At 40.9% G+C, this 26,564-nt stretch overlaps 3 protein-coding genes across 3 annotated transcripts; all 3 read right to left on the bottom strand.

The window, feature by feature from the left end:
* Positions 1 to 3,166: 3,166 nt before the first annotated feature.
* On the bottom strand, positions 3,167 to 8,445 carry bmp2a (bone morphogenetic protein 2a). Its single transcript, XM_042072817.1, has 2 exons — positions 6,964 to 8,445; positions 3,167 to 5,331 (listed from the first exon to the last, which is right to left on the bottom strand). Exons 1-2 carry the CDS (start codon positions 7,313 to 7,315, stop codon positions 4,427 to 4,429), a joined length of 1,257 nt encoding a protein of 418 aa, XP_041928751.1. The 5' UTR covers positions 7,316 to 8,445; the 3' UTR covers positions 3,167 to 4,426.
* A 516-nt stretch (positions 8,446 to 8,961) lies between these two features.
* On the bottom strand, positions 8,962 to 10,541 carry gdf3 (growth differentiation factor 3). The gene is made up of 2 exons (XM_042072818.1): positions 10,155 to 10,541; positions 8,962 to 9,990 (listed from the first exon to the last, which is right to left on the bottom strand). The coding sequence occupies exons 1-2, from the start codon at positions 10,432 to 10,434 to the stop codon at positions 9,149 to 9,151; spliced, it is 1,122 nt and encodes a 373-aa protein (XP_041928752.1). The 5' UTR covers positions 10,435 to 10,541; the 3' UTR covers positions 8,962 to 9,148.
* A 9,906-nt stretch (positions 10,542 to 20,447) lies between these two features.
* Positions 20,448 to 26,457, bottom strand: crls1 (cardiolipin synthase 1). Its single transcript, XM_042072109.1, has 7 exons — positions 25,415 to 26,457; positions 25,069 to 25,206; positions 24,833 to 24,962; positions 24,494 to 24,579; positions 22,650 to 22,718; positions 21,759 to 21,850; positions 20,448 to 21,625 (listed from the first exon to the last, which is right to left on the bottom strand). The coding sequence occupies exons 1-7, from the start codon at positions 26,039 to 26,041 to the stop codon at positions 21,535 to 21,537; spliced, it is 1,233 nt and encodes a 410-aa protein (XP_041928043.1). The 5' UTR covers positions 26,042 to 26,457; the 3' UTR covers positions 20,448 to 21,534.
* Between the last annotated feature and the right edge of the window lie 107 nt (positions 26,458 to 26,564).

The following is a 26,564-nucleotide window of genomic DNA, read 5'->3' as shown; positions in this document are numbered from 1 at the left end:
AGAAAAAGACAGTTAAGTTATTCCAAAACTGGGACTTGGGTGAAAGTAATCCCACTGAAGTCCATTAATGCTGTGCTATGTATTTTAAGACAGTGCCATCTTGGATGTTGCATTCTTGAGACAAAAAAATGAGTGACTCATTGACTCACATTTGTGGTAAGTCAGCTTAATACTTGGCTTCTATTCCAAGGGTGTTATTTCAATGCTTAGGCCTTTGGAACTAGTAAATCTCACGCTGAGAGATTATCAGAGCGGGCTTGTGTCTCAGTAGTTTGGGAATTTCCTTTGTAATTACGCGTGCTATCTTTCTCCACCTGGGGACTGCGCTTTTGCAAAGTGGCTACCGTACGGCAACGGCTGGAATGTAAACAAGCACCCATTGAAAGCTTCCTTAGACAAAAATCTCTGAAAGCACCAAGGCTTCCATCAGGAGGGAAAACAGGGAGGGGATAATGAACAACGAGTGGCTGAAACATCTAAATGACACAGTATGCGGCCCTGTAGGCACCTATTACCCATTGCACACCCTTTTATTGTTGAGAACACACTTCATCATCTCAGTGTTAGAGGGGTTGTAGGCGTTTAATTGATGTCTTTTGCTGATTAAACATCGTAGCGTGACATATTGATCTGTCTAAATGATGTGGACACTACCTTTCAAAAGGGTTCAATTACTGGCTTTTGTTGATGTCATTTCAGATGTGCTCACACATACTGTGCACAAATATACACAAAAACACACTAAAATGTTCCTCTATGTTTCGAATGCATTCCTAAAAGTAGGTGTTGCACACATTAGGTTAAATGTAGCACTCTTGTCTGTTCTACTAGGCCGATCATGACCACACAGAATTATGTTCATCCAAGTGAGTTATTTCGTAGGAACACTAGATGGTCTGTTACAATGACAAAAGTTATAGCTCTGAGGGGAGATTAGTGGCCTAAATGTAAAACATTTCACTGCAGACCAGGTCTAAGAATGATCTGCCACAGCTGTTAAGGCATACACAGAATGAGCAGCAGTGAGTCAGACATGATTGTGTTGGAGGACAGAGGATAATGCAAGAGCTGCGATCCTGTTATACTACATTTTGATGTGTTGCCATAGAAATAACACAAACTCTAAAGCATACTATTAAAAGAGGGGAGTGAGTCTGTCTGTACATAAGGGAAATCTGTGTGGGCCGCCAGCGCATTACATGACCACTGCGTCTGGCGTGTTAAAGTGTGCCAAATATTATTCAGTTTGATCTATAGCATGACTGGAACAGTAGGTGAGAAGCTGGGAGAGAAATGGTCCAAACTGGCCGAACCTCATTGCTTCATCGTTGGTGTGTCCGTGCATGTGTGGCGAAAGAGAGAGATGTATGTGAGAGAGTGATGCAGAATGAGCCTGTAGTTTCCACACTCCCTGGACCATGCAAGGTTTATACACTTAAGCAGTGAAAACAAAACATTAACTTTGTGAGCGTCTGAGCCCTGTCAATGAGCCGCAGCTCTCTCTCTCTCTCTCTCTCTCTTTCTCTCTGTCCTTGGCTGCTGGTTCAGCCATTCTTGGTGGATATTCTGTGGATGCAAACTGGGAATGAATTAACTTGTTGCCTCCTGGAGTAAATAAAAATACCAGGACTTGGCCACTGCTGCTGCTGCGAAGCCATCCGGGGTATATTATTTCCCTGCACTGTGGTCAGGCCGCTGCGCTGCAAATGTGGACCAGATGAGATCCTGGTTCACGGTTCTGGGCTAAATGAGAGGCTTCGGGACAAATTCCCTCCATCAAAACTCCTTCACCCAAAATCAAGCCCTGCTGGAGCTCCAGAAGGAGCAGTGGCCTGCACACATGTAGAGGGCCTGGGTCACATGACATGGGGGGGGGGGGCAGTAAGGAGAGAGGAAGGCAGCCCGCAGTTTGAGAGGAGGGGGGGAGTGTTATTCTAGGGCAGAGAATGGAACCCTAATGAGCTAAGAACACCTTAAGTCATCTGAGAGATTTTACAAGAAGTTTGTGAAGAGCACTGCAAAAACCGCCAAACTGGTTACCAAACTAATTAAAGAATCTGTGTTCCAGTCATTCTCTAAAGGTTGCTGTCTAACTGGTGCACAACACACATCCGCTCGGGACTTCCCATAAGTTTGCTAAGCAAATGCCCAAAGACCCCTTTCCTCCCAGGCAGCTCCCGAGGAGTGCTCTTTGAGCAGCAGCAATGACGTCCACATGTCCTTATCTTATCTATGAAGCTAGTCACAACACCAATTATAAGCTCATAAAAATAGAAAATCCCAATCTTCCCATCTTATCTAAAGCATGTCCTCGGAATGCGGGCCATTGTCACAGAGAAGTGTTTGCTTGGCGGACTAATGGGAATCGTTTATGGTGTGTAACATGTTTTAGAGGATCAATTAAAACCCTCTAAGCATTTTGTTTCACTGTAACTATAGCTCTGCGTTGTACTGCCAGTTGTAACATAATTTAACAATGTGTGCAAGTCCTCAGACAACGATCTCAATAGCCTGGGTGTGTCTCTTCCTTATGGAAGGCACATCTGTAAACCATACAGGCCAATCTGGTAGTATCCATGTGCTGAACAGCATGGTTGTCAAAAGCCATATTGCCAGAGTGACCCCCTAATGAACTTCCAGTGTCTATTTTCAAACTGTTTTCAACTGGCTGCACCAATTCTTCACAAGATACCCATACGGCCATTCAATGACCTTGGAAAATGAACGGTCTTATTAAACTTCATTGACCCCAAAGAGCAAGGAAACATGGTACACACAGCTGAAAAGCTGTAAGATGTTTTCCAAGAGTTTCCAAAAAAGCCTTGAATGGCAAAGATTTATCATGCAACTACAGCCAATCACGGGACCTTTGGATTACCCGAGCAGGGCTATATGGGACGTCTCAAACTAACTTAATTGATTGCTATGTGTTACGTGAAGTCATATGCACTCCATGTTTTAACACCCTTTGGACGAGTTATCTGTACATGAGTATATAAGGTTGTCACTCATTACTCATTGACAGAAGAGTGTATGGCAAGGCAATACTGACCCCTCTGCACACTCAAAAGAGGCCACTTACAAAAATGTAGTTTTCATTTCACACATCCCCGTTCAAATGTTGTCAAACAGCAGACCACCCCACACACCCCCCTGGAAGTCTGAGTCCTCTTGACAAAAGCAGTTTATTGATGTGTTTTTTCCCCTCAAAGCTCTTGACATTTGAGTTCAAGTAATAGAACATCAGGACCCAGCTATAGCATTCAATTTGAGTTATCAACATGTTCCACAATTGGACTAGCATCCTTTAAAGGCTAAAAGATGTATTTGTCTAGCAGCATCTCTCATTCGGTATTCTTGATAAATGTTGACATGTTTTAACAGGGAACAGAGCTCCAGCGCCAGCATATTTTAGTGACAATGCTGTTACATTAAAGGAGTTACCAATATATAACTACATTTCATTATATCCATGGGATTCCAAAAAGCAAACCTATGTGTATGGGATGGTAAAAAAACAACCCTAAAGCGAGTCAGGAAGGCATTGGTAGATAGGACATGCAATAATCATGGTCTCAAAGAAAATAATTGATTAAGTAGACTCCATAGGCTCAAATTGTGTAAGAAAGCTCACATACCAGCACATTTCCTGAGCGTTCAGTGTCAACTACCTGTCACATTGTTTTTTTTTTTTAAGACAATTAAGTGCATTCACATTAACATTTGCTTAGAAACCCCATGATATCCCACCTCTTCAATACTGCAGTGCACAGGTATGTCCTTAGTTGTGCATATGGTCTGTGCCATTTCTGAAGTCTGTTCCACTATTTTACCAGGGCAGCACTGATGTTTACTGAATGACAAATTTAAAAAGGCAAATTCCACAACTACACATTAAAGAGCTTAACTTGACTACACTAGTGCTGACAGCAGAAAGCACTGATGTTTATTGCAGTGCTTCAGAACGTCATGATGATGGGGAAATTGGCTTCAGCTTGTAAGGGGCTTGCCATACTCTGTACGATACCAGAGTAGACTTTATTTTCACCAATCAAATGTTTAAAAGAAACACATCTATGGTAAGTTGAATATTGTACACATCTATATATTTTCCACTTGATTATACATAAATAGATATAAGCTATTCACTAAAAAGTGGTTATGAAAGAAATAAATACAAAATAAGAGTCTGAGCATGATACTTCATGTGCGGAATTGTACTATTTTAAAATGTACATCAGAAATACATTATTTTAACTCTGATTAAAATATTTATTTTCCCAACTTAATAGTAGACATAAATATACTCTTATATACCTTTTTTTCCAAAATATGTGTTTTACTTTCTTATAAATAAAGATTTCATTGGGAAATAAAGTGTCCTTGCAAAAAGTATTATTCCTTTCTTTTTTTTCTTATCTGAATTTCAACGACACCCACAGCCTTCAACAACCATGTCTTGATAGTTTTTCAAGATCACTTTCTCATGTTCGTCCAGGTACAGCAGGGAGATTGGACTGAGGTCTGTAGGCACACAGCATGCCCTGGGAATGTTTGTATTTACGGAGTTCACCAAAGTCTGGACGATGGCATGATTGGTAGAATTGAGGTGGTCTGCCAGTGGAAAGGGACACTCCCCGTGGCAGTAGAAGGCATGGTACCCTGGCGGGGCCACAATCCAGTCGTTCCAGCCCACGTCGCTGAAGTCCACGTAGAGGGAATGCCTCCTGCAGTTGGCTTTGTGCTTCTTTCTCTGCTTGTTATTATTACGCACCTGCCTCTTCTCCCGTGTGTGGAGAACCTGTCCCTTGCCATCGTGGCTGAAGGTCACCAGCAACGGCCTCATCTGAGGCCACGAGTCCTCGTCCTGGTGCAGTGACCTGCTCACCCTCACGTGTCTCCGCGCGTCGCTCTCCTCCTCCTCCGCACTGTCCAGGTGGACCACCTCCACCATGAAGCCCTGGTTGGCGTGCCCCTCCATGGCCCAGCGGATGACCGCCGGACTCACATCGAAGCTCTCCCACTTGCTGAGAGCGTGCTGCACCAATCTGGTGTCTAGGAGTCTCGTGATGGGCTCTTTGAGGGGTACGGCAGGCTTGAGAACCTCATGGATGTTGATGCGGTGGTAGCCGGTGCTGCTGCTGCTGCTGCTGCTGCTGCTGCTGTGGTTGCTGCTGCTGCTGCTGCTGCTAGCGATGGCGCCCATGACTTGCTCCCTGTAGATACGGAGCTCTGCTGAGGTGACAAGCTCCTCCCCGGGGACGGAGGTCAGGTTGAAGAAGAACCGCTGCGTAGTCTTCCCGCCGTGACTGCTGAGTTCTTCTGACGACTCTATGTGTGTGGGGCAGAGAAACAAACACGTCAGGCAACCTTTTCCCTCTCACTGAGATGGCTTTTCATAGCTGCTGCTTTACCACAATTACTCGCAATTAGTGCATATTCACTCACAAAACAATGATATTTTTGGTGTTCCGAAAATGACTCCTCAAGTGGCATGGTTCGAGCTAATGTTTAAACCCAGAAGGAGGTACAGAGAGGCAAACTTAGGCTTAACCAGTGCTCCTTGGTTGTAGGCCAAGTCCTCACCACAGCATGCCAAACAGCTATTTTTTGTTTGCAGTCTTTGATGGGATCTTGCCCATTTCCAACCACACAAAGATGTCCCTGCTAGACAACCTTTTCTCTTTATCTTAACCATTTTGCGTCTACATACGGTCTTTCACATTGTCATGATCAACAAATACTGGGGCAAGAGGTCTGTAGACATAGAGGCTGTGGTCTTAGAGTTTAGAGATTAGAGTTTGGGTACATTTGGCCAGTTCTAACAAATTACTGTTTCCATTCCTTCGTAATGAAAATCCTGGAAAAGTCTTGACATTTTAAAATTCCCTATTCCAGGCCTGGTAAAGTCATGAAATGTAATAAATTCACTGAAGGTTTTGGAACAATCATGCTATTCGATTTTGTCATATGTATGTCTGATAAACTGTATTTGATTGTACTCCTTCGATAATAATGTTATGAGTATGGATTTCAGCTGTGCTGTGACAATTTCCACATCAATAGCCTAACTAGCCTGTAAAATAAGCAATAGGAAAGGTTGCTGTTTTTATTCAGTAATTACACTTAACCTGTGTAGTATTGTCTACAATTTGGTTGTGATAGGTCATAAGAGTTTCAGGAGGAGTCTTTGAAAAGTCATGGAAAAGTTCTGAAAAGTTGTAAATGAAAATGTGTGGGATCCCTGAAGTGAAAACGTTGGGGTCAACACAGGCATATCAGAACTCATGTTCTTGGCCTTCTCTCTAGTTACCTGGAAGACATCCAGAAATGTTGAAAACCTGTGGCTTTGCAGTTGTAGTGAAAGAATCACTGAAATAATCTAAAACAAGACTATGCACTTCAGTGGTATTCATGTTTGAAACACATGGCTTTACAAAGTAATTGTTCTCAGAACAAGTTTGAACTTGTGTGTGTCATTAGAAGCACATATTTTAAGTGATTCAAAGCTCCCTACATAGCACCATATTAAAGGTAGACATCTCTTTTCACTTCTGTTTAGCCATTATGTGTTTTGTTGCCACATTTCCAACTGTTAAATGGATCAAAATGAGTTACAGCTTAAAACAAAATGGCTTGAAATGAGAGTATATTCCAGGTAAACTGAACTAATACTTGCATATCAATGAAATTGGTAAAAATCACTCCATAATAATTATGCAACACACCAGACTACTCTGCTTAAACTATGTTGGTTTTTTTTATTTTTTATCTCTGCATAGTCTTTCTACTCCTATCCTAAGGCAGTTTACAAGATAATAGCAGGTCACTACACAGACATGAAATGATGAGGACGGGAGACAGAAAGGGGACAAACCGAAAAGAGGTGTGTGTGTGTGTGTGTGTGCACGCGCGAGTGTGTGAGAAACAAGAAACGACACTTGTATATTTCATTTTCCTTACCATCGTGATGAAAGCTTCTAATCGTGGTCGCCCGACTGGCAGGCTTTTCTGAATTCCTTGCCAATGACCCTTTATGTCTCCCGAGGTTTTTCTCTGAAGTTGCAGAGTGCATGTTGTACAGATCCACCATATACTGAGGAATGACCGCCAACTTGCTTGGATTCGGTCTACGTTTCAGCCCAAACATGTTGAGCAAGCGAAGTTCGAATGTATTTAAGACGTCTTGTGGTGGATTTTGCCTTCCAGACTCGCTGTACTTCCGCCGGCCAACCTCGGGAATAAGTCCGGTGCAATCTCCGACAAACACCTGACCGAGCAACAGCACCATAACAGCACGGACAACGAAGACCATGATCACTCTCGTCTGATAAATGACAACTTGTCAATACTGAATCGCTGCTGTCACAGCGGATACAGCGATGCAAATGTTAATGAGTTCCAATTTGAAGTTGCCATGGTAGATGCAATTAGTGTAACTTACAACAGTATAGGCCTACGTTTATACCAGTATTTTCTCCTCATTCACAGAGCACGTTGCACCTTGGGTTCAAATTCAATTTACGCATGCCGATTAGGATCTCTAAAACGCAATAACTGCCCACAATCCATAGCGCAAAATATATCATATTAAAGCGGATCTATAATTAAGAGGCGGGTCGAGGGGTCAGCACTTTCTGAGCCTAGTATGAGTGCAACTGAGATATGTCTATTTGCTTCAGTAGCCTACATTAATGCCAAATGCTTAGGCTACACCTTTACAATATCCAGTAAAAAATCATTGAGTTCTGATGTAATCAGTGGAGAGTTCAAGATTATAAAAAATAGGTTAACACGTCTCTGAATATACATTGTTAAAGATTAAAAATAGGGCTTTAAAACGCATTGGAAACTGTCGAGCAATTACAATCGATCAAATAAGGCACTGACGGATCCATTGACAACCTCCGGAACTGGAAGTAACAAGTGTTATACATCCACTATGCGCATGTAAAACTGCAGTCCGGTGCTCGGAGCAACCTTTTGGATAGGTGTTGTCTTTACAAGTGCAAGTTCATAAGATAAAGTCCAGGCAAAACTCAAGTCCCATGTCAAAGGCACTACAAACGGCGGCGCGTACCGATCCTCCCCATGACAGTCGAGCAGGTTCCAAAGAAATGTCTACGCTCAGTTTTAGTTGAAATGCTTCTTCGCCTCTTCGTCTTTTTCAATCAGTTATATGGTTGCTTTCCATTTCACATAGCACTTCTTCAAGCCGTTTTGCTGAAAACAGAAAGCTTCCAGAGAACCGCCCGCCTCTTTTTACACATTCTAAAACAGTCGCACTCGTTTAAAATAAATGAGAAAACATGTTTTAAGTCCAAGTTCAGACTGCGTCTTCAACTGTTACGTCGGCAAATACACCAGTGACTTTGAGTCAGGCAAACGAAGCAATGATCCACTCCGAACTCCTCTCGGAATGCGTTGCTTTCTCTCCACGGTCACAGCATGAACTCAGCTGTGAGCGCAGCACTTGATTGAGGCCGTCTCTTTTGTGGCTGTGATGTCACGAGCAAAAACACTGCGATTCATCACCAGCGGGAAGACTGTTCGTGCCACTGCGTTTAATATTTCCATACTTTGAATATGCAGTGACCATTCCCTCATCGTACACAGCAGAAGATATGAGACAGCTTTAAAGCTTTTTTAAAGTTCTGCGACCATGACGCACATTCCAAATGCATAAATGAACTAGATAGGAACACATTATGTAGATTTTACTATTCTCAGGGCGTAATTATATATATATATATATATATATATATATATATATACACACACACACACACACACACACACACACACATATACACACATCTTATTTTTTTTAATAAGGTATAGCCGCCTACCTACTTTCAAGAAAAACTTCAGGCTTTAATTCAAAAGTTCATATTTGGGTACAGTGCGCCAACAAGTGGAGAAAAATATAGACTACTCTTTAGAAGAGCTTTACTTGCGGGATATCAGTGGAAAGCCTTTATTCATGAATGCTATAATGTACATAAAATCCATGTGGGGGAAAAGGATGCAAAAAAAAAAAACTAAAAGGTTAATAGAACTTAGAACAAGACCGCTCTGGTAGACCAATTACGAAGCTGATTGAAATTCAGGTTAACACAACACAAATTATGTACACAGTTTTTACAATTCATCTGCAGCCACATTCATCCACAACCATGTCCTCATAATGTCTTAGGACAACATTGTCATTGTTGTCATAATACAACATAGAAATGGGGGACAACTTAATTGGAACACAGCAGGGCTGGGGAGTACCTTTAGGATCAAAGGAATGGACTAAAGTCTGCAAGATGGCATGGTTGGTCCCATTAAGACTTTCGCTCAAAGGGAATGGACACTCTCCGTGACAATAATTAGCCATATATCCCTGAGGCGCAATGATCCAGTCTTGCCATCCAACATCCTTGAAGTCAATATACAGCCGTCTCGGTTTGCAGACGTTGCTGGGCGTAACCGGTAGATAATAAGCACTTCTCTTTCTCCTCGATCTGCAGTGGAGCGGGTTCAAAGACACGACTACCAGCGATGTGTAGAATTGTGGAACTATATTGACAAACTGATGGGAAATGACATTGTCAAAATAAAGGGGGTCTAAAGTGTTGGTAAGCTGACTTGGGTGCAATATGAGAATCATGCCATAGTTTTTGATGGGTTTTCTCCAGGACTCGGCTATGTCTGTTAAATTAAAGCGTACAGATCCAGAGAGGAGTTGCACTGACTGAGAAAAGAGCAGCTTTCGAGTGGAGCCGTGATTCACACCTTTAAGTGTGGTCTTCAGAACTTTGAAAAGCGACATACTAAAGGCTTGCTGACCGACGTCCTGTGACACGCGAGAGAAATCTTGCTTGAACTTAATTTCCAGCTGTGCCAATGAGAGTTGCTCAATTTTCTCGAGCACGGACATGTTGAAAAACAGATGCTTCTCCACACATTTAGGGCAATGGCTGTTCGATCCCGGGATAATTCTACCTGTTAGGTAAACAGAGCGTACGGGTTAGTCAATTCAAATGTGGAGCGCTTAGCCTAAAAAAAACTAAGGCAACATTTTAGAACACCCCCGCCCCCTCCCCCCTCGTGAAGTAGCACAATATGGCACTGATCATGTATCAACGTAATCATGTCTATCAACTTACCTTGATCTTGGACATATCGCACTATGTTGCCACGGACACCAAATTCTGAAACCATACATGGATCATTTGTGGATACCGTTTTATCCTTCGCATGGGCCTTTTTGAAAATTTTCCAAAGCAGAGAAGGAACAGTGCCATGCGCTGACGGCCTAGGTCGACTAGACAGGCCCAGCGTCTTTAAAATTAACTGTTCTTGAAACTCTGGATTCTCGCTAATGTTAAAAGCAGACACATAACAAATGCTGATTAAAAAGATCAAGGTAAAAGTTGAGCCAGCCATATCGCACAATGGTCAGGTCTGTCTGTATCCTCCGTTCTTTCCCTCGTTTCTATCTTTAGATTCAAAGGTTGTTCCAGGACTATTGATAACAAGGTGCCAATTGCTAGATTAATGCTGATTGGCCAAGACTGACAACATGCCTCAAAAAGGTGATAGATAAGGGGCACCCTAGTGTGATGGATGGCGATGCGCGTGCGCAAACGATTCAAACGTGGCTAGACGACGGCTAAATTGTGCACCGCAATTACTGTTAGTATTGTCTTAAATACTGGATTTGGTCTGCATAGATTATAAATCAATTGACATCTGGTTTAAATTAACTGAATCATTAGGCAGTTGAATATGGCCCTAAAGATCTGCGTGCACAATCCCTTTGAAAGTGGCAAATCTTGTAATCCAGTATTGCAGACAAGAGTACTTCTCTGTTATTTGCTTGCAGAACAGAATCATTGTTTTCATCAGACACATTCCAGACCTGAACGGTAAGAGCACTGACAAGACATGGATTGATCCATTAGCTCTTAGCTGATAACAGTTCCTTGGCTGAACCTTGGGAATGCATTCCATTTGATGAACTGTAGTGAGTGAATAACACTGGACAGGCCAGAGGATTAAAGGTACCCTCTGTATACCAGGCCAAATGAGAAGCAACCGCCTGGAATCAGCATATCCCTTCTCTATTTTATGCAGTTTTCTGTCTTTGCAGAGTTGGTAATTTTTACTTATTCTGTGAATAAGTATATGGATTATTTAGTCACAAATGGCACCACCATTGCTAGACGAAACATAAAACAACAGTCAAGAGTTTCATTCATATAAGGAGTACTACTGGTTTATTATGTCACAATATGTAACATGTATTACAGTATGATACAATTCATGACTGATTATAGTGTGGATATATAAAGCATGTTTAGAAGACAATATCAGATGGGAGTGAAACAAAAATATGGTTAATATTTGCATGTCAAAGTAATGCATGTCTTTGCTGGTGATACATGTTTCAAGAGAAAGGATGCATAAATAATAATAAATACATATTTTTGTTCAATTTGTTTGAATAGTATACTGTGATTTTTGAAGTAAATGTCTGCATGGGTGGGCTTATGACAAAGGCATGATGTGCTTTTTCCCTTTGCTATCCTGAGTGAGCTTTTTGGAGGAAGTTATGCACCTTCCATCAGATAAACACACTTCAAAGCAATCTCATGCAGAAACTAAGATTAATCACATTTGGGTGCACATGAACGCATCTGTGTATGTGTGTGTGTGAGAGAGAGAGAGAGAGAGAGAGAGAGAGAGAGAGAGAGAGGGTGAAAGGTTCATCATAGTCATAACATTGCACTGTTTACTGGGATAGATTCTGAGATAAGACATTTGTAAAACAATGCACTGTGGTCCTTTCATTGTAGCAGCAATCACACTTTGTGATATTACTCATGACGATGTGAAATATAGTAAGGTTGCAAACATGGGCTGGCCACATAGAGGTTGTGGTGTGCACACAGGGTTTGAATGAATGATGTCTGTATCAGGTGAGGAGTTAGTCACACTACAACTCCTGCACAGTCAATGGTGTTTGTTATGTCCTTATGTTTCACTTTAGATTGTAATTTATTCTGTAGTACAGCAGATTTGATCATATCACACTTCACACAAAGGCCCCTGTTTCTCACATTTGCTTTCCAAATGACTACACCATTGAAGCTTTCTGAAATCAATCATTCAGAAGTACATAGGGATGTTTTGTGACACGCGGTAATGTTAGACATCATATTGAAAATCATTTTTACAAAGCTGACCACAGGGACTTCACAGATCCCATAACAAAACAAGGGGAAGTCTGTCATATTTGCAGGATATCATCTTAAATGGTGTTGGAATAGGCTGACACTGTGATATCCGCTTTATGTCCTAGATATCAGGATGAGGTGATGTGTGGACCCTCTCTGACCACATGCAAAGACTGTGTACCGTGCTCAAGCTTGGCAGCCATGCTGCTTTGGGCTTTTTAATGCACTCAAATGGCATCTGAATAAGCTTAGCATTTTCATCCTCACACATCTGACTGAATAGCATGCCGGCTAAAAGTGTTGGCTAACAGAGAAGAAGGAAATGCTGGTCTCTATATCAAAATGTATTTCTCTTGTATTTCATCAAATGCATTTCATTTTCTATAGCCTAATATAAATAACTGTATTGTCTATTGTGAAGTTAACATTTGGGCATCTGAGGATACAGGATGAAAACCTGCAGAATGTTACACTAAGAATGGTCCGAATCAACCATGCAATTAAAAAGTAATGTAATGTGAGCTGTGTCCCCTCAATGTCTCTAGTCATGCCAGAAGATCTCATCCAATTATAGAGTGGATGTGGGTGCTAGACATTACCTCAGTGCCACAAACAATCATCTAGTGTCTGCTCTAAAACCCAGTGACAGTCTCAAGGTGGGTAAAGGAATTACAATCCTGAAGGCTGAGATGCTGTGATTTAGGAAGGGGAACAGAAATGCATTGGGGAAGTACAAAGGCTACAAATTTAACTTATAGACAATGATTCTTTACATATGGGACAGGGTATGTCTGATTTTTTTCAGCAGTTTTTTTGTGTGTTTTTCCTTTTTGGAATGATTTATACAGTCAGTGAATGACTGATACAAAAAAAATGTTGGCATTGGGACTAATGGATTTGCGTGTGGTGTTTTCCCCATTGCAAATGTTCTTGTCCTAGATGTGCCTCAGACCTCAGACTTCTTTAAAAACCTAACTGTCCTGTGTTGACATTTTGGAGAATTTGTAATTCCAGTTTGGGAAGTCCCAGTGACTTCTTTTCTCTGGAAAATACATCTGTCAAATACACTCAGAGATGGAAAATATCAGGGAAAAGTTTTTAATATTATTGACAACACAACTAGTTGGTTTCTTGCATAAAAATGTGTATGGGCACAGAAAACAACAGGAAAACAACTAATATGTTTTTCAAAAAATGTACCTGTCCATTTCAAAATTGTGGTAAACAGAGTTTAGAACCAACTCATGTCTTTCTTCACATTCAGTGTTTTCAAGTAAACTAGATTTCTGTTATTGTATGTGCAATTGTCACTGGAAGAAAAGAAAACACAAATAAAAGAGAAGACGGAAATCATTATCACCCTGATCTACAAACCGTACAACAAATTACTGACAGGCTATTTGTCAAACATTTCGTTTTTCTTTCTAGCTCAGGTGTTCTGAAACACCGTGTTTGATTAGCTGTTGTTTGTGTCAAAACCCATAAATCATGAATAGCTTTATAGTAGGCTTGTTTTCAATGTCTATTCTTTGCTTGTCATCACACTGTCAGTGGCATGAAAGCTACAAAGCACAGGTGCAAATTTGTGATCTTTTATGTCAAGATAACCATCACACATGTGGATCTTTTCTCCTTTATGAAAGTACCTGTAGGCATGAGGTAAACAGGTTAAAGACCTGAAAACCCAAAACACTGTGCATAAGCTGCTCACCTGTATAAAATTGATTTCACACCCACACAGGTGGTTTATTGTGATGGTACTCCTCGATGGTGAGATTTGTCTTTCTCACTCTCAGATCTTTGAAGGATCCTATGTCGCTTGCATTTTGAGGGATGAGCGCTAAGCTATATTGGTCCTGACGTTCTATTTTCTTTCACATTCTTCTGAATCAGGTATTGCCACATGTACAGACATATGCATACACACGGTGACATTATACTGCTCAAACAAAACAATTATTGAACAAGCCGGGGAAAAAACTCAGCAGTGTGTGTCCAGAGCTGGTCTGTCTGGGATACTCAAAAACGTTGGGATAAAGCTGTTTTCTCTTTCCCAAAGCACGACTTTCCAAGGAGGGGAAAGAGGAAAAAAAGTGCAGGATGACTGGTATGCCTTGAACTGAGTGAGGAGGCTGGACAGGCAATCTATATTTCACCATGTTGGCTTAGCTGTCGGCCCTCTGCCACAGCTGTCAATGTGTGTGTCACAGCTCTGGGCTACCAGCAGCGTCCCCCCCCCCCCCCCCGCCCTTCCTATGATCTGCACCCGCAGTCACTATCATTTATTGTGCAATATAAAACCCATGCAAATGTGCTCATATGGATCTCCAGAGAAACTACGCACAAATGCTTCACACGTGTGTTTTAAAATATATCACTTTTAATTAACAACAGAAACTCCCACAGTTACACGTGGGACCTACACAAATATTGACATGACACAAAGAATTGGCTGATGGTGTTAGGTGGTTGAGCGCACGTTTATTTAAAGAGGGAAAAATAACATTTTTATCTCTCGTAAGTGTTTTTGCATTATGTTCTGAGCCAGATGACATTCTGTTCTTGTTAAATTGTGGATGAAAGATGCACTGTGGTATATATTAGAGGATGCCATCACACCTTAGTGGTAGGACATTTACTGATACTGAAAGTAATGTAATTTGCACAAAAGCTGTTTGTTACAAAACTGTGATGAGCAGATGTGAATATACAATTTGCTAGAATATTTAATATTGTACATTCACATCTGCCAGTCTGTTGTATTTCAAATGCTACTGACGGTCTGATTCTACTGTCTAATTTGATATACACATACAGACAAAATCATACTCAAACTGACACAAAGATGTCACCAGTGATTTTAACAGCGACAACCTCTCAATCCGTGTATTTCAGACACAGATCATGTTGCAAAAGCAACTGCATGCCACTTCAAGAATGATGTCGGACCACTACTCAACAGCCCTAAAAACATATTGTGTTATGACGATTGTTTTTGCCACCAATAGATCCTGCACAACATGTAAGAGCTACAACAGGCTGCATTGCACACATTCCACGGTAATTGTACACTTGTTGTCTTCAAAGGGAAGCAGTTGTAGTCTAGATTCAAGGAATCTGGGATACAACAATAAGCCACACATCCGTCCAGCCCAAAGCCACAGGCTATTTAAAGATACAGTAGGCTGTACTTTTTTCCCCACCAAATGAAGCACCCACCCTTCCGCTACGCTACATATTGGAAACAGATGCTGTTGGTTGTGATGCTCAGCTAATTTCTGTGGATAGGGCCTTTTTTTGTGGAACTGCTATTGCGCTCTTAGTGAACCAAGTCAGCTCAGTATGGTGACTGGACGACGGCCATCTTTGGACAGAATCGTTTCAGTCCACAGGGAGCAGACACTTGAGAATGACAACACGTGACACAAAACTTCAGCGACTGACCAAAAGGAACTCTACTTCGGGGATGGTAACTTTTTGTCCTCCTGAATGTTGCGACCATCATATTCTCTATCATTTAAGCAGGAGCAAACTTCAGAATGGGGCCATTTCTAATTGCATGGCTGAATCAGTTATTTTCAGTATGCAAACAAAGTATTCTAATTTTTTCATGATTATTGACAAACAAATCTCACTTGTAGCCAACTACATTGCCAACAAATACTAAGCATCATTTTGAAAAACTTGAAAGACATAAAACTACAATGTAAAACACATGAGCATTCGGCACACAGACTGGTGAGTCGATTGCCTATGTGTAAACGGGGGGAAGGTTGCAGGTGAGTCAGGACGTGGGGAATACCCAAATCAGGATAATTACAGAGCTTCAACATGACAGGTGAACAATTTCCTGCTCATAACTAAGATGGATAAATGATCAGAGAGGGGTTTAATCCAGCAGACCACAGTAGTTCTTGGGGTTTAAAGCATTCTTCTTTCATTGAGTGGCACTCAACAATCAATTATTTGGCTTTTCTGTGGTTGCAAGTCCTCCTCCCCCTCTCTGGGTCTGAAGTGCTCAGCTGTGTTGTACAACGACTGTTCAAATCCTCGTTTGGGATTCAGATCATTAGAACATCTGCTATCAGTTAAAAGGCTCAAACATCACATTTTGATGTCTTAATAATAAATGCCTTGAAGTATCGTCGGCTCTCTCTGTAAAATATGCACTGCGCATACAGTATTGTAATTCATTTACACGTGCTTGCGTAAAAACAAAAATCCCTCTTACCATAATAACCTTTTCGTTTAAATTTTGATTAAAACACTGCAAATTGCAATGAGCAAACTAAATGTAATTACACACTTGGAAAAACTAATGTTAAAAAAATCCCTGTTATTTTTTTTAAATGGCTTCTGCCGCAGATTAGTGTGTCCCTTGGAGCGCAAGCGCTCTCCCATTTAGCCTGGAAAGTTCTCGCTTGAAGTCTTGGGGGGGATGAAAGAGCAGAATTGAATAAGAGGCAAGGATGTAATCACTGCTGGCTAAGAGACAAGTGATGCAACCCATCGGAGGATTTACAGACCAAACATGTGGCAACACGTGTTCCAGGAGTCTGGAAAAGCTGAAGAAGAAGAAGAGAGGGGAGACGCACCAAACTGTCAATCACGCAGATGTGTGAACAATGTCGACGTGAACCTGTGTCCTGACAACGAGCAGGTACGGCAATGGCTCTGTCTTCCATAACTCACAAGTTCTTTTAGTGTGCTTTCAACAGCCCCATTATGGGAAACTTTCATCTGTTTGGGCAGAACAAGAGGAGCCTCTTTAAGAAACCAGTAGAATTAAAAAAGCACAACATTACAACTCATGGATAATGCAATCTCATGAGGAGTTCACCATGACAGACTTCTCATATGACAGGGACTGTGCTATCCAGATTTTGGTTTGGCTACATCTACTGTTTGATTTTTGTCCAGGGAACAACACCCAGGTGGACTCCAAATGCACCACCACTGCCACTGCTGAAGCAGAATTCAACTCAAGCCAGGCACCTTCTGAGCTGCCATAATCCTCTGCTTTGTCGCTTCATTTCACATGTAAACAGCTGAGAGAAAGCCATGACAAATGTTCAGGTGACATTTTATTTTTCTTTCAGTTTAATCCCATTGTGATATGTGTTACTCCACTAGTTTTAATGGAGAATATAAGATTAACTTTCAAGCACATATTACTATGTCACAGTGGCAGCCTAAACAACACGTAAAGGTCATCTTGCCTGGGGACAGCCTCAGAACACACTTCAAATGCATTAAAATGGAACAGGGAAAGTACACCCTGGACATACTCACAACGTGCAGTGGCATGACTGGCTCTGATGCCACTGTACACAGCAGGGTGTACCCCCCCTTCTCCTCCTCCTTCCTTCCTCCTCCTCCATCCCTTCTTCTCCCCCCTTTTCCTCTGTCTGCCATCAAGGGCAGGTGTTTGAAGCCGCAGGGGGCTGGGCCCTGTGCCAGGTGAGTCTGTGGGGAGAGAGACAATGAGCGCGGTGAGGTTTAGAATTACCCCCACCATACTGAATAAGACACCACCAAGACTCTGCAGCTGGGGCCGGGATTTCTGCCTTTTGTGCCAGATGAAGGAGAGAGAAAAGTGTTGGCCAAACAATGCTGTCATTATATGTGGGAAGAGGGGGAACATGTCACTACCATGTTTTGTCACAGATGGCTATTTGTATGAAACTTGGAGACATTGTTGATATATGGGGCAGGTCTGACAACTCTGGTGTATGTGTGTTTGTGTGTGTGTGTTTGTGTGTGTGTGTGTGTTCATCCATTCACTGCCAAGGTGTCAGCATTGGATTTGATCTGAATCTGTCTGTGCAACAGGTTACGCGGAGTCAATCTATCAACTAACATGAGGCTTAAATGCTGTTTGCATGTCAGAAAAAATATGGATTTATTCTGTATTTCAGATTACATTATTAAGCCGTCGATGCACAGATGTCCATGTTTGTAAACCACCTTTCAGGTTCACTAAAATAATGTTTTGCACATCGTCCCTCTCGAACAACTAAAAAAAATGCAAACTAACTACCCATCAGAGTCAGACTATCTACTCTAATGAAGGCCATGGGGCTGAAATATTGGCATGTTTGTTCTTGACTTGACCAAAAATAAACGAGCAAACTAGAGATGAGCCCAGTTCTAATGAAGGTTGTAACTAAGGTAGTTAGTTTGGAATCGAAGTCATTTTGGTTTAGCACCACATGCACAGACTGGGAAGGCTCATTCTCTCAAACAAATCGATTCAACTAAATAAAATGACCAGCAGCTCCTCTGAGCTCAGCCTCCAGTATATGGATATAATTCAAATGTCTCAGTTCAGTAGCTGAGCACCGGCATTCTTACAGATGTCATGTACGATAACCATGTGAGTGTGATGAAGGATAGTAGAGTTTAATGGCTTCATCCTCCAGCTTGTTAACACCAAGTCAGAGGCAGCACAAAGCCTCCATCTGTTGTTGTTCGACATGTTGTAGTCAACAGCATATTTGAGTTAAAGGATTTTGTTAAGGGAAAAAAACACATGAAAGTAGTATTGTACAAGTGTAGATAGATTAAAAAAAACCTTACCAGCTTTGTCCTCTGTCTCAGAGTAAGACGGCAGCACTGACAGATTTGCAGTGGTCATTTCGCCCAGTGCGTGTCATCAGCTTCCTGGACTGGTCTAATCCACGCTCAATCCCAAAATGATTCGTACTGAGTGTATCTGTCACATGCTGGTGACTCGGACAGAACCTCATCAAAGGCCATCAGGATGGGAACAATGTCTATGGCATGTGCTTCCTGTCATTAATGTCACGGTGAGTCACCAACTTCGCAAACATTTTAGCTATATCATTAGATTAGTCAGACCAAGCACCTCATCGACCTCTCTGCACGCAATGAAAACTTGGTGAGGTAGAAACAGCTCTGCATGGTTATCACACAACTTGTGTTAACACACACACACACACACACAAATAGATCAACTAATAATTAACCTGCGTGTTGAGAGTTTATATGTATAATCCCTGGAATTTGTGGGTGGGTTCAGGCTGAACTCCCCAGACAAACCCTGTCTCTAGACAGACATGTAACAGAACTATACACTAGGAAGCTGAATCTTTAATCTTTAACATTAGTTCTGCTGTCTACTCTGCTTGCATAAATGCGCCACTGTTCATGTCAAGGCAAATGTGGTAAAAATGTCTTGGAGCATTTTGAAGTGTACCAATAATGTATCATTAAAACTATAAATATGAGGATGCTTTAATATAGCAATGACAAAAAGCCTCCTTTGACAGATGCAGCATATCGGATGTATTTACAGGAAAAAATGCTATTATCAGGACCCCATTCACCTGTACACAGAGCTTGTAAAACGCTTGTGCTGTGCCATACTGTATGGGGCAGGTCTGGCTTACGTGCTCCCATCTCAACAGCAGGAAGTGTGTAGGATTTTTTCCCTATAGACACACACAGAAAATAACTTTCACTCAAGATTTCGATAATGAATTTCCAATTAAAAAGTTATTTTAAACAGTGGTGATAGACACTAGATAAAAACTGGCATGTCCATGAGGACTAAACCATCTGCTAAAGTTGCCCCCAAGGGACTAGAAGAGGAACTCACAACATTAAATGTGCTCTTAAATCAGATGCCCCCTGGTGGCTGCATTTACAAACTACTCTATGCAAACTGATTAGATGCATTCACTCAGTTAACTTGTTCAGAAATATGAGTATACATGGGTTAATTGTTAAATAAATACGAGCATACACAGGTTAACTGTTAATCTGTATTGATCTTTACTTTATGCTGAATAAGGGTTTGGCATTGAGCATAACAGTGATGAGGATATTGTGTATAGTGCTGGAGATGACCTTACAAGTGGTGAATGGACATGTTCACATTTACAGTGTTTAACATACTACTGATAACTGACTTACAGTTAACAATGCTAACAGGTCATGAATAAGACCTATATAAAGCCATATCTATAAAAGCCAGAGTAGTACGTCCTCAAATAAAGCCCTACAGTTAGGCTGACAATTTATTTAGATACCCGGTTTGATGTGAGGGGAAGTCTCAAGGTCTGAAACAGAAGTTGGTGGCTTGTGGTAAACCATGATTGTGAAACGGTGGGTATATGGTCAGCTTAGTGATGTGTGGCTGGATACACTTCTGCACAGAACCCACCACACAGGCAAAATACCATCAAAGATAAGAGATACTGGGCTAAAATGGTCCAACTTTATTCAGTAAATGAATTACATTCCCTTCAAGTGCAGTATTATGCAAAATTGTGAATTACAGATTATATTTGGTTATATTGTTTTATTTTCCAGAAGATGATAGACAATCCAGTTTTACACCTGGTCATAGGCTACATGTTCACTGAGCTGTGCAGTCTTACTGCATTGTGTTCATCACATCTACATGGCATCCGTGATCAAAGAAATTGTATAACAGATCAGAAACTAGATGGTAAAGATAACATGGTATATCCCCCTCCTCTGGAGAAGAACAGCCAGCATCATATCATAGCAATACATAAAACAGGATCAAGCTAAATTACAGCAGTGAACATGTGGTGGTGGGCATGGCACACAGCTTTCCACTACTCCCCAAGAGCCCAATGCTATGGAGATCCATTCGCTTTTCTGCACCCAACCTTATGACAAATTCTACATGCTAAGAGGGATTGCATAAGTAAGAGTTTAGCATTACAGGAATGTAGTTTTGTGTGTACCCATTTTTGAAGACTGAATCACTCACTGACAATGTTTATGAGCTTTCAACTTTTATTATCCAAAAATTATATGTTCCTTTCTTGGAAAAGATCACCTTGAAGTTCAGTGTTCCTGAGAACTTATTTTCATAGGTATCGTTCCCATACTTCCTTCTAAAAATGAACCCAAGAAGTGCATAGCTCAAAAAAGTATAACATTGATTGCATGTCTACACAAACAGGTCATTAACAAATGTAAGTGAGACATCATTTGTGTTGATTATGTCAGTTTGTTTTAATCAGAAAACATGTCCACGGATGATCCAAAAAAGGATTTAAAAAAATGAGCAGCAGACCAATCAGTTGAACAGTTGCTAGTCATTACACTGAAAAAAATGATTCCATGTTCTGCAGTAAGCAAATCAATGTACAAATCAAAGTACTATAAAAAGACCTGGATCTTCAGGGGTGAGACAAGACTGTCTTCGTTTCAAAATTCTAATCAGAGTATTTTCTCAGCCTGGTTATCCAAATGTTTTCCCAGCTGCTGTTGCTTACGAGTCAAAGTTGTCTCCATGACAATGCAATTACTTGGTGCGATTCAATATTTTAACAGTCTTCCTACCATAATGGTAGTAGCTGTAACTAGACGATACAGTTGTCAGCGCCGTGATGTACCTGTGGACAACGACAACGTTTAGATAAGTGCACTTGTTTAAACTCCTCATAATAACCAACTGGTCAGTACATGTGAGCGTATGACAGGTCAGGTCATGGTTATTAAAACACTTGAGAAGAGGCTATTACTTACCACAGAGACTGCAGCAGCAGACTGTCTGTATAGTGAAAGACTGGGGAGGCCACGGAAGCAGCCACCAAGAGCAACTGAATAGCCGTATTCACCTGCAACAGGCAATGCTTTATTTTATTAGTCAATGGGCCACATAAAATCTTAACTGAGTTGGGGCAGCTGCAGTAGTGCTGTAACAGTCTTGTACTAAGTGAACCAAGAGTAAGACTATTCTATGTTAATTCACATTTCCTTCATGTGCTCAAGTAAGGTATGGGCACACAGGGAAATGTCTGCTTCTGTTTTTCTGCCTTTCTGCCATTTCACCAAGAAAGCTTCAAAGATTCCCTGCAATTTCACCTCCAACTGTTTGTTCCATTTCTACCACAAAATGATGTGATATTATATTAGCCCTCCACCAGTCATGTATTAAATACAATTTTTCCAGTTACCAATATGCTCCAGCACTGACTGACGAAACTTGGCTTTTTACTGGACACATTAGCCTCTTAGCACACATTTTATGCTTGACCGTAATGTCTTCTGTGGAAATTCAGACCTTAAAGACGCTTACTTCTGAAGATATGTAACAAGACAAGAGGTTGGGGAAACGGACCTGAGGCTAAAAAAATATGCATCTGTCTGCTGAAACAGCAAGCATGTGCACAATAATAGATTTGTTTAACAAAAACATTGCTGTGTTCCAGACAACTCGTAAGACTTTACAGCTGAAGCTTTTAATATTTCAACCTGAAAGTCGGTAAAAGTTCAGAAATTGAAAAAAGAAAAAGCATTTTTTCCTTAAAATATCGTCCTGTCCTTGTTCAGTAGTCCAACCTGGTACTTCTGGTGTCAACACCTGAAAAGATATTTCCCCTTTCAAAAAAACAATGTGAAGAACAAGGGTCTTACCTTGCTTATGAAAGTTGGCTTCAACTGAGCAGTGGTGTAGCAGGGATTGAAGAACTTGCTGAGAGTGACCTGGTGAAATAATATATATTTTCAATACAATAAAAAGGAATAATTTTATATCCATAAGAACAAAGATCTTACATGTTTTGGCAATTAATAAAAATGAATAAGTATTGTATATAAGTGATTCTTCTAAAGCTGGGAACAGACCTCCCGATTTTTTTCAATCACACTCCATAAGATCGATATTGAGTAGATCAAATGGAAACAGAGTCAGGTGTAATTGGGAGTTCGTTTTTGAGCACCCGGAGAAAATAAATACTCTTTTCTGATTGGCTGGTGGGTTGGCTATTAATTCTGAATAACGGGACACCTATTAAGTAGATCTGGTAAAAAAAAAAAAAGTTTAAATCACGGTACCATATCAATGCTTATGAATGGTAACTATAACAACCATAGTAGGATGACAGTTGAGCCTGGTATATGCGCACTACCCATGTTGCATATGGACCCGCAAATTAATCAAGTGTAAAAAGTATCGACTGGTAGGTTAATAACGAAGGTAATTGGGATTATAGCAATTTTGCAAATGTGAGGACGGCACAACTTTGGCAAAAACGTTTAGTATGCACTTGTGGCGGATTTGCACCAAATAAAGGCTGTGGTGGTGTTTCTACAACATGTTGGCACAAAATGTAATTTCTGTCAGAAACTAAGTAGGCTAAGCGTTTTTTCTATTGTCAACGTGAACTATGACTGTGTCCATGTTCAGTATGTTTTTCATGTTCAGTATGTTTTTCATTTAGTCAAGCAGTGACATGTGGTTAAATTAACAGGGTAACGCAAGTCAGATACAAGGTGGGCCTGTCTTTAGTAGCCTATTCCTGAATCCTCTCAAATCACATTAAAATAATGTGATTAGCAACCAGAATTAAAAAGAAAATCCTGGGTGAGACACCCCCGGACCCCCGTGTTATTTTTATTAGGCTATTAGTCCAAATTAAGTTATAGACTACTAGAGTGTAAGCCTTAAAAAAAAAAAAAAATGCCTCAGATGTAAGTAATTAGTCAAAGAGTCATTGTGTTGTGTGTAAATAGAGGTTAAGAACGATAGTCTAGTTTTTGTTAATGAAATGTCAAATTATTAATATTGTAATATGTAATACCTTCTGATATTTAGTTAGTTAGGTTTTTTTTGCTGCAGACTGGCCTGCCCGACTTCTAAAAAAAGAAATCTAGAGGAAACACTGTAACAAACATGTTTGATTGAATTTGGATAGCGCCAGCAATGGAAAGAATAAAAGGATTCAAATTTGTCCCACAAACATAACGATTCCTGCCGTGACCATAATTTCTAAATCAGCCGTAAAAATTGGGAGGTCTGTTCCCAGTTTTACACAAAACAATCTGCATATCTTTTGCCCGTTTTTATAAACTGTTACTGAACACTACTTCATAATGTAATGGTTTCATGTATACATGGTCATGTTAATTTGTACACTGAGGCTGCAAAGATGCCACGTAATCCGTTTCAGACACATTGCCAGCATGACCAGACATAAACAGTCGGTCATCTGATTGATTCACCAGAGTTATGTCTCTCATAGGGAATGCACATAAAGGAGCTGTTGCAGGGTAAGAGAAGTTAGTAGAACATTAGCCATTTTGTGTAATTTATGTCATAAAACCACATACTGAACACGTACATTAACACAGTTGAAATGGACAGTGTAAATAAATTGGATTAACTTTTCTAAGTAGCATGCCTGCTAAGGGGGCAGGAACATCTTCAGTCTGGCAGAGTCGGCATTAGGTAGTTTTGTTTATTTTATTTATAAACTTACTGGGGGTGGAACAGTCTTGTATCGGACATAGAAAACGGCAGCTATCAGGGCAATATCCCTGGAGATGACCAGAGCAGTAAGAGGGGCTGTAAAAAAAACAATACAAAACAAAGACCTCAGAACAAAGTCCACAGGAAACAGGATGTGTTAAGCAAGCTATGTTACAAGACAAACGGCTTAACTAACTGAACTCAAAAACGGATTGCACTGCATTCGTGCAAGTATAACAAATCCTGTCAAACAGGCTTCAGTGCAAAGAGGAGAACTACTGGGTAGCTTTTAGGAAATACTGTGATGTGATGTGTCATTTGACCTGTGGATAGCCCGAGGTGAACATACCTGGGATGAGGTTGGCATAGGTCAGGCTGACATAGAGAACACTGATGAGGATCTTGTCAGCAAGAGGATCCAGAGCACTACCTAGAGCAGACTTCTGACTGGGCCAATTACGTGCAATCCAGCCATCCAACTGATAGAAGTTACACACATCAACCAGCACATGTTAATGGTCATGGAATCTATAAAGCTCTCTAATTTCAGGGTTATTAGCCCTGTATATTTTGATATCAACTTACCAAATCAGTAGCTCCAGCTAACATGAAAAGGCCAAGTGATATGTGAAAGTAGCGCTCGACTATCAAGTAACCCAACACTGGGGCCAACATAATCCTGGCCATACATAGAAAGTTGGGTATCGTCCATGGGTTTTCATACTGACAGGGGAAAAAAAAATAGGATTACATTAAATGTGGCAAGGGGCACTGGGTTAGTCGCTATAAAATGTCACAAATGGTTGAACACTTAGGAGACATTAGTGAACAAAATGCAAACATACACAAGTAAACAAAAAACAAAAGTACCAGGAGCATAAGGTCACATACCAATGTAGTGACCTAGTTGAAAACGACAACTGACACTTACCAATTCTTTGAATTGAAAATGTTCGTGGTGAGGGGCTGGAGGCTTAGCATCTTGCTGACAAGATGCACTTTCCCTTGAATCCTGTTGAGATGAGTTTAGCTCTTCGTCCAAAATGGGTTTCTTTGGACGGGGACAACAGAAACCTCTCGCTCCAGAGTGAACAGGTAAATTTGCAAGTGGAACTCGGACGTTGAAAACACGAGTGGAATCGAATAGTTGAAGGTTATATTTACACACTGGAGGTTTTGACCGTAAAGTCAAAGATGTGAGATTGCGTGTCCTTGTCTTCAATGCTAAACAACTTTCCTGATTTTTTGGCAGCGGTGTAAATGAGACGGGCCAAGCGTGGCCCTGACAGTGATCACTAATACCCTCGCCGTTGAAAGTTGACTTGCGGTCATGTAGCCTGTCATTGTGCGCCAACCTCCACCATTGTCCAAGAGAGCAAACTTTTTGTTTTAAACGATGGTGCCAATTCAGATCTGATCTCGCTTTCTGACACCATTCTGCTGACGCACCCTTGAACAGTTTGGGCCATTTAGTGACAGCAATATTACTACAGTTGAGGGTAGGTACGTGTCCTCTCACACAGCTGAACAAATTATTTTTGCAAACTGCCAAAAACATATCCGATTCTAAACCAGCTGCTAAACGTACAAGGCAAATGATCAAACTTCATCGATCTAACGTTAATTTATTTATTCTACTTATCTGAGAGGTGTCTGACACACAATTGCACAATTTCTTCATATTTTGAGGAATGTGAAGACCATCAACCACACCGCTCAACGTGTTCCATCTTGCCGTATTCCGTTTCGTTCGCGTTTGCGACAGTGCCTTCTTCTAGCATACTAGTTTACGCGTCAACTGACTAATTATAGGGTTTTAATTTATGAAGTACACCCACAACTAATAACATGAACTTAATACAAATGATTATGTTAGGACCATACCAAGACTATTTATGAAAACATTTGGGTAAATTCTGTCGGGTTTTCCTTGAAGGACGTCCGTCATACGCATGCGCAAATGCACTCGCACGTAGGCTTCATCACCAACCACCTGCCTGGCATGGCATTATGAGTATTATATTAGTTACGTAAGCCATCTATCTCCCATACCCACAACCATCACAAACAAACCCCACAGG

The sequence above is a fragment of the Alosa sapidissima genome, chromosome 19 (genome assembly GCF_018492685.1).
Source record: "Alosa sapidissima isolate fAloSap1 chromosome 19, fAloSap1.pri, whole genome shotgun sequence".
Classification (NCBI taxonomy): domain Eukaryota; kingdom Metazoa; phylum Chordata; class Actinopteri; order Clupeiformes; family Clupeidae; genus Alosa; species Alosa sapidissima.
Note: the sequence above shows the minus strand (reverse complement) of the source record. Positions and strands in the feature narration are given on the sequence as shown.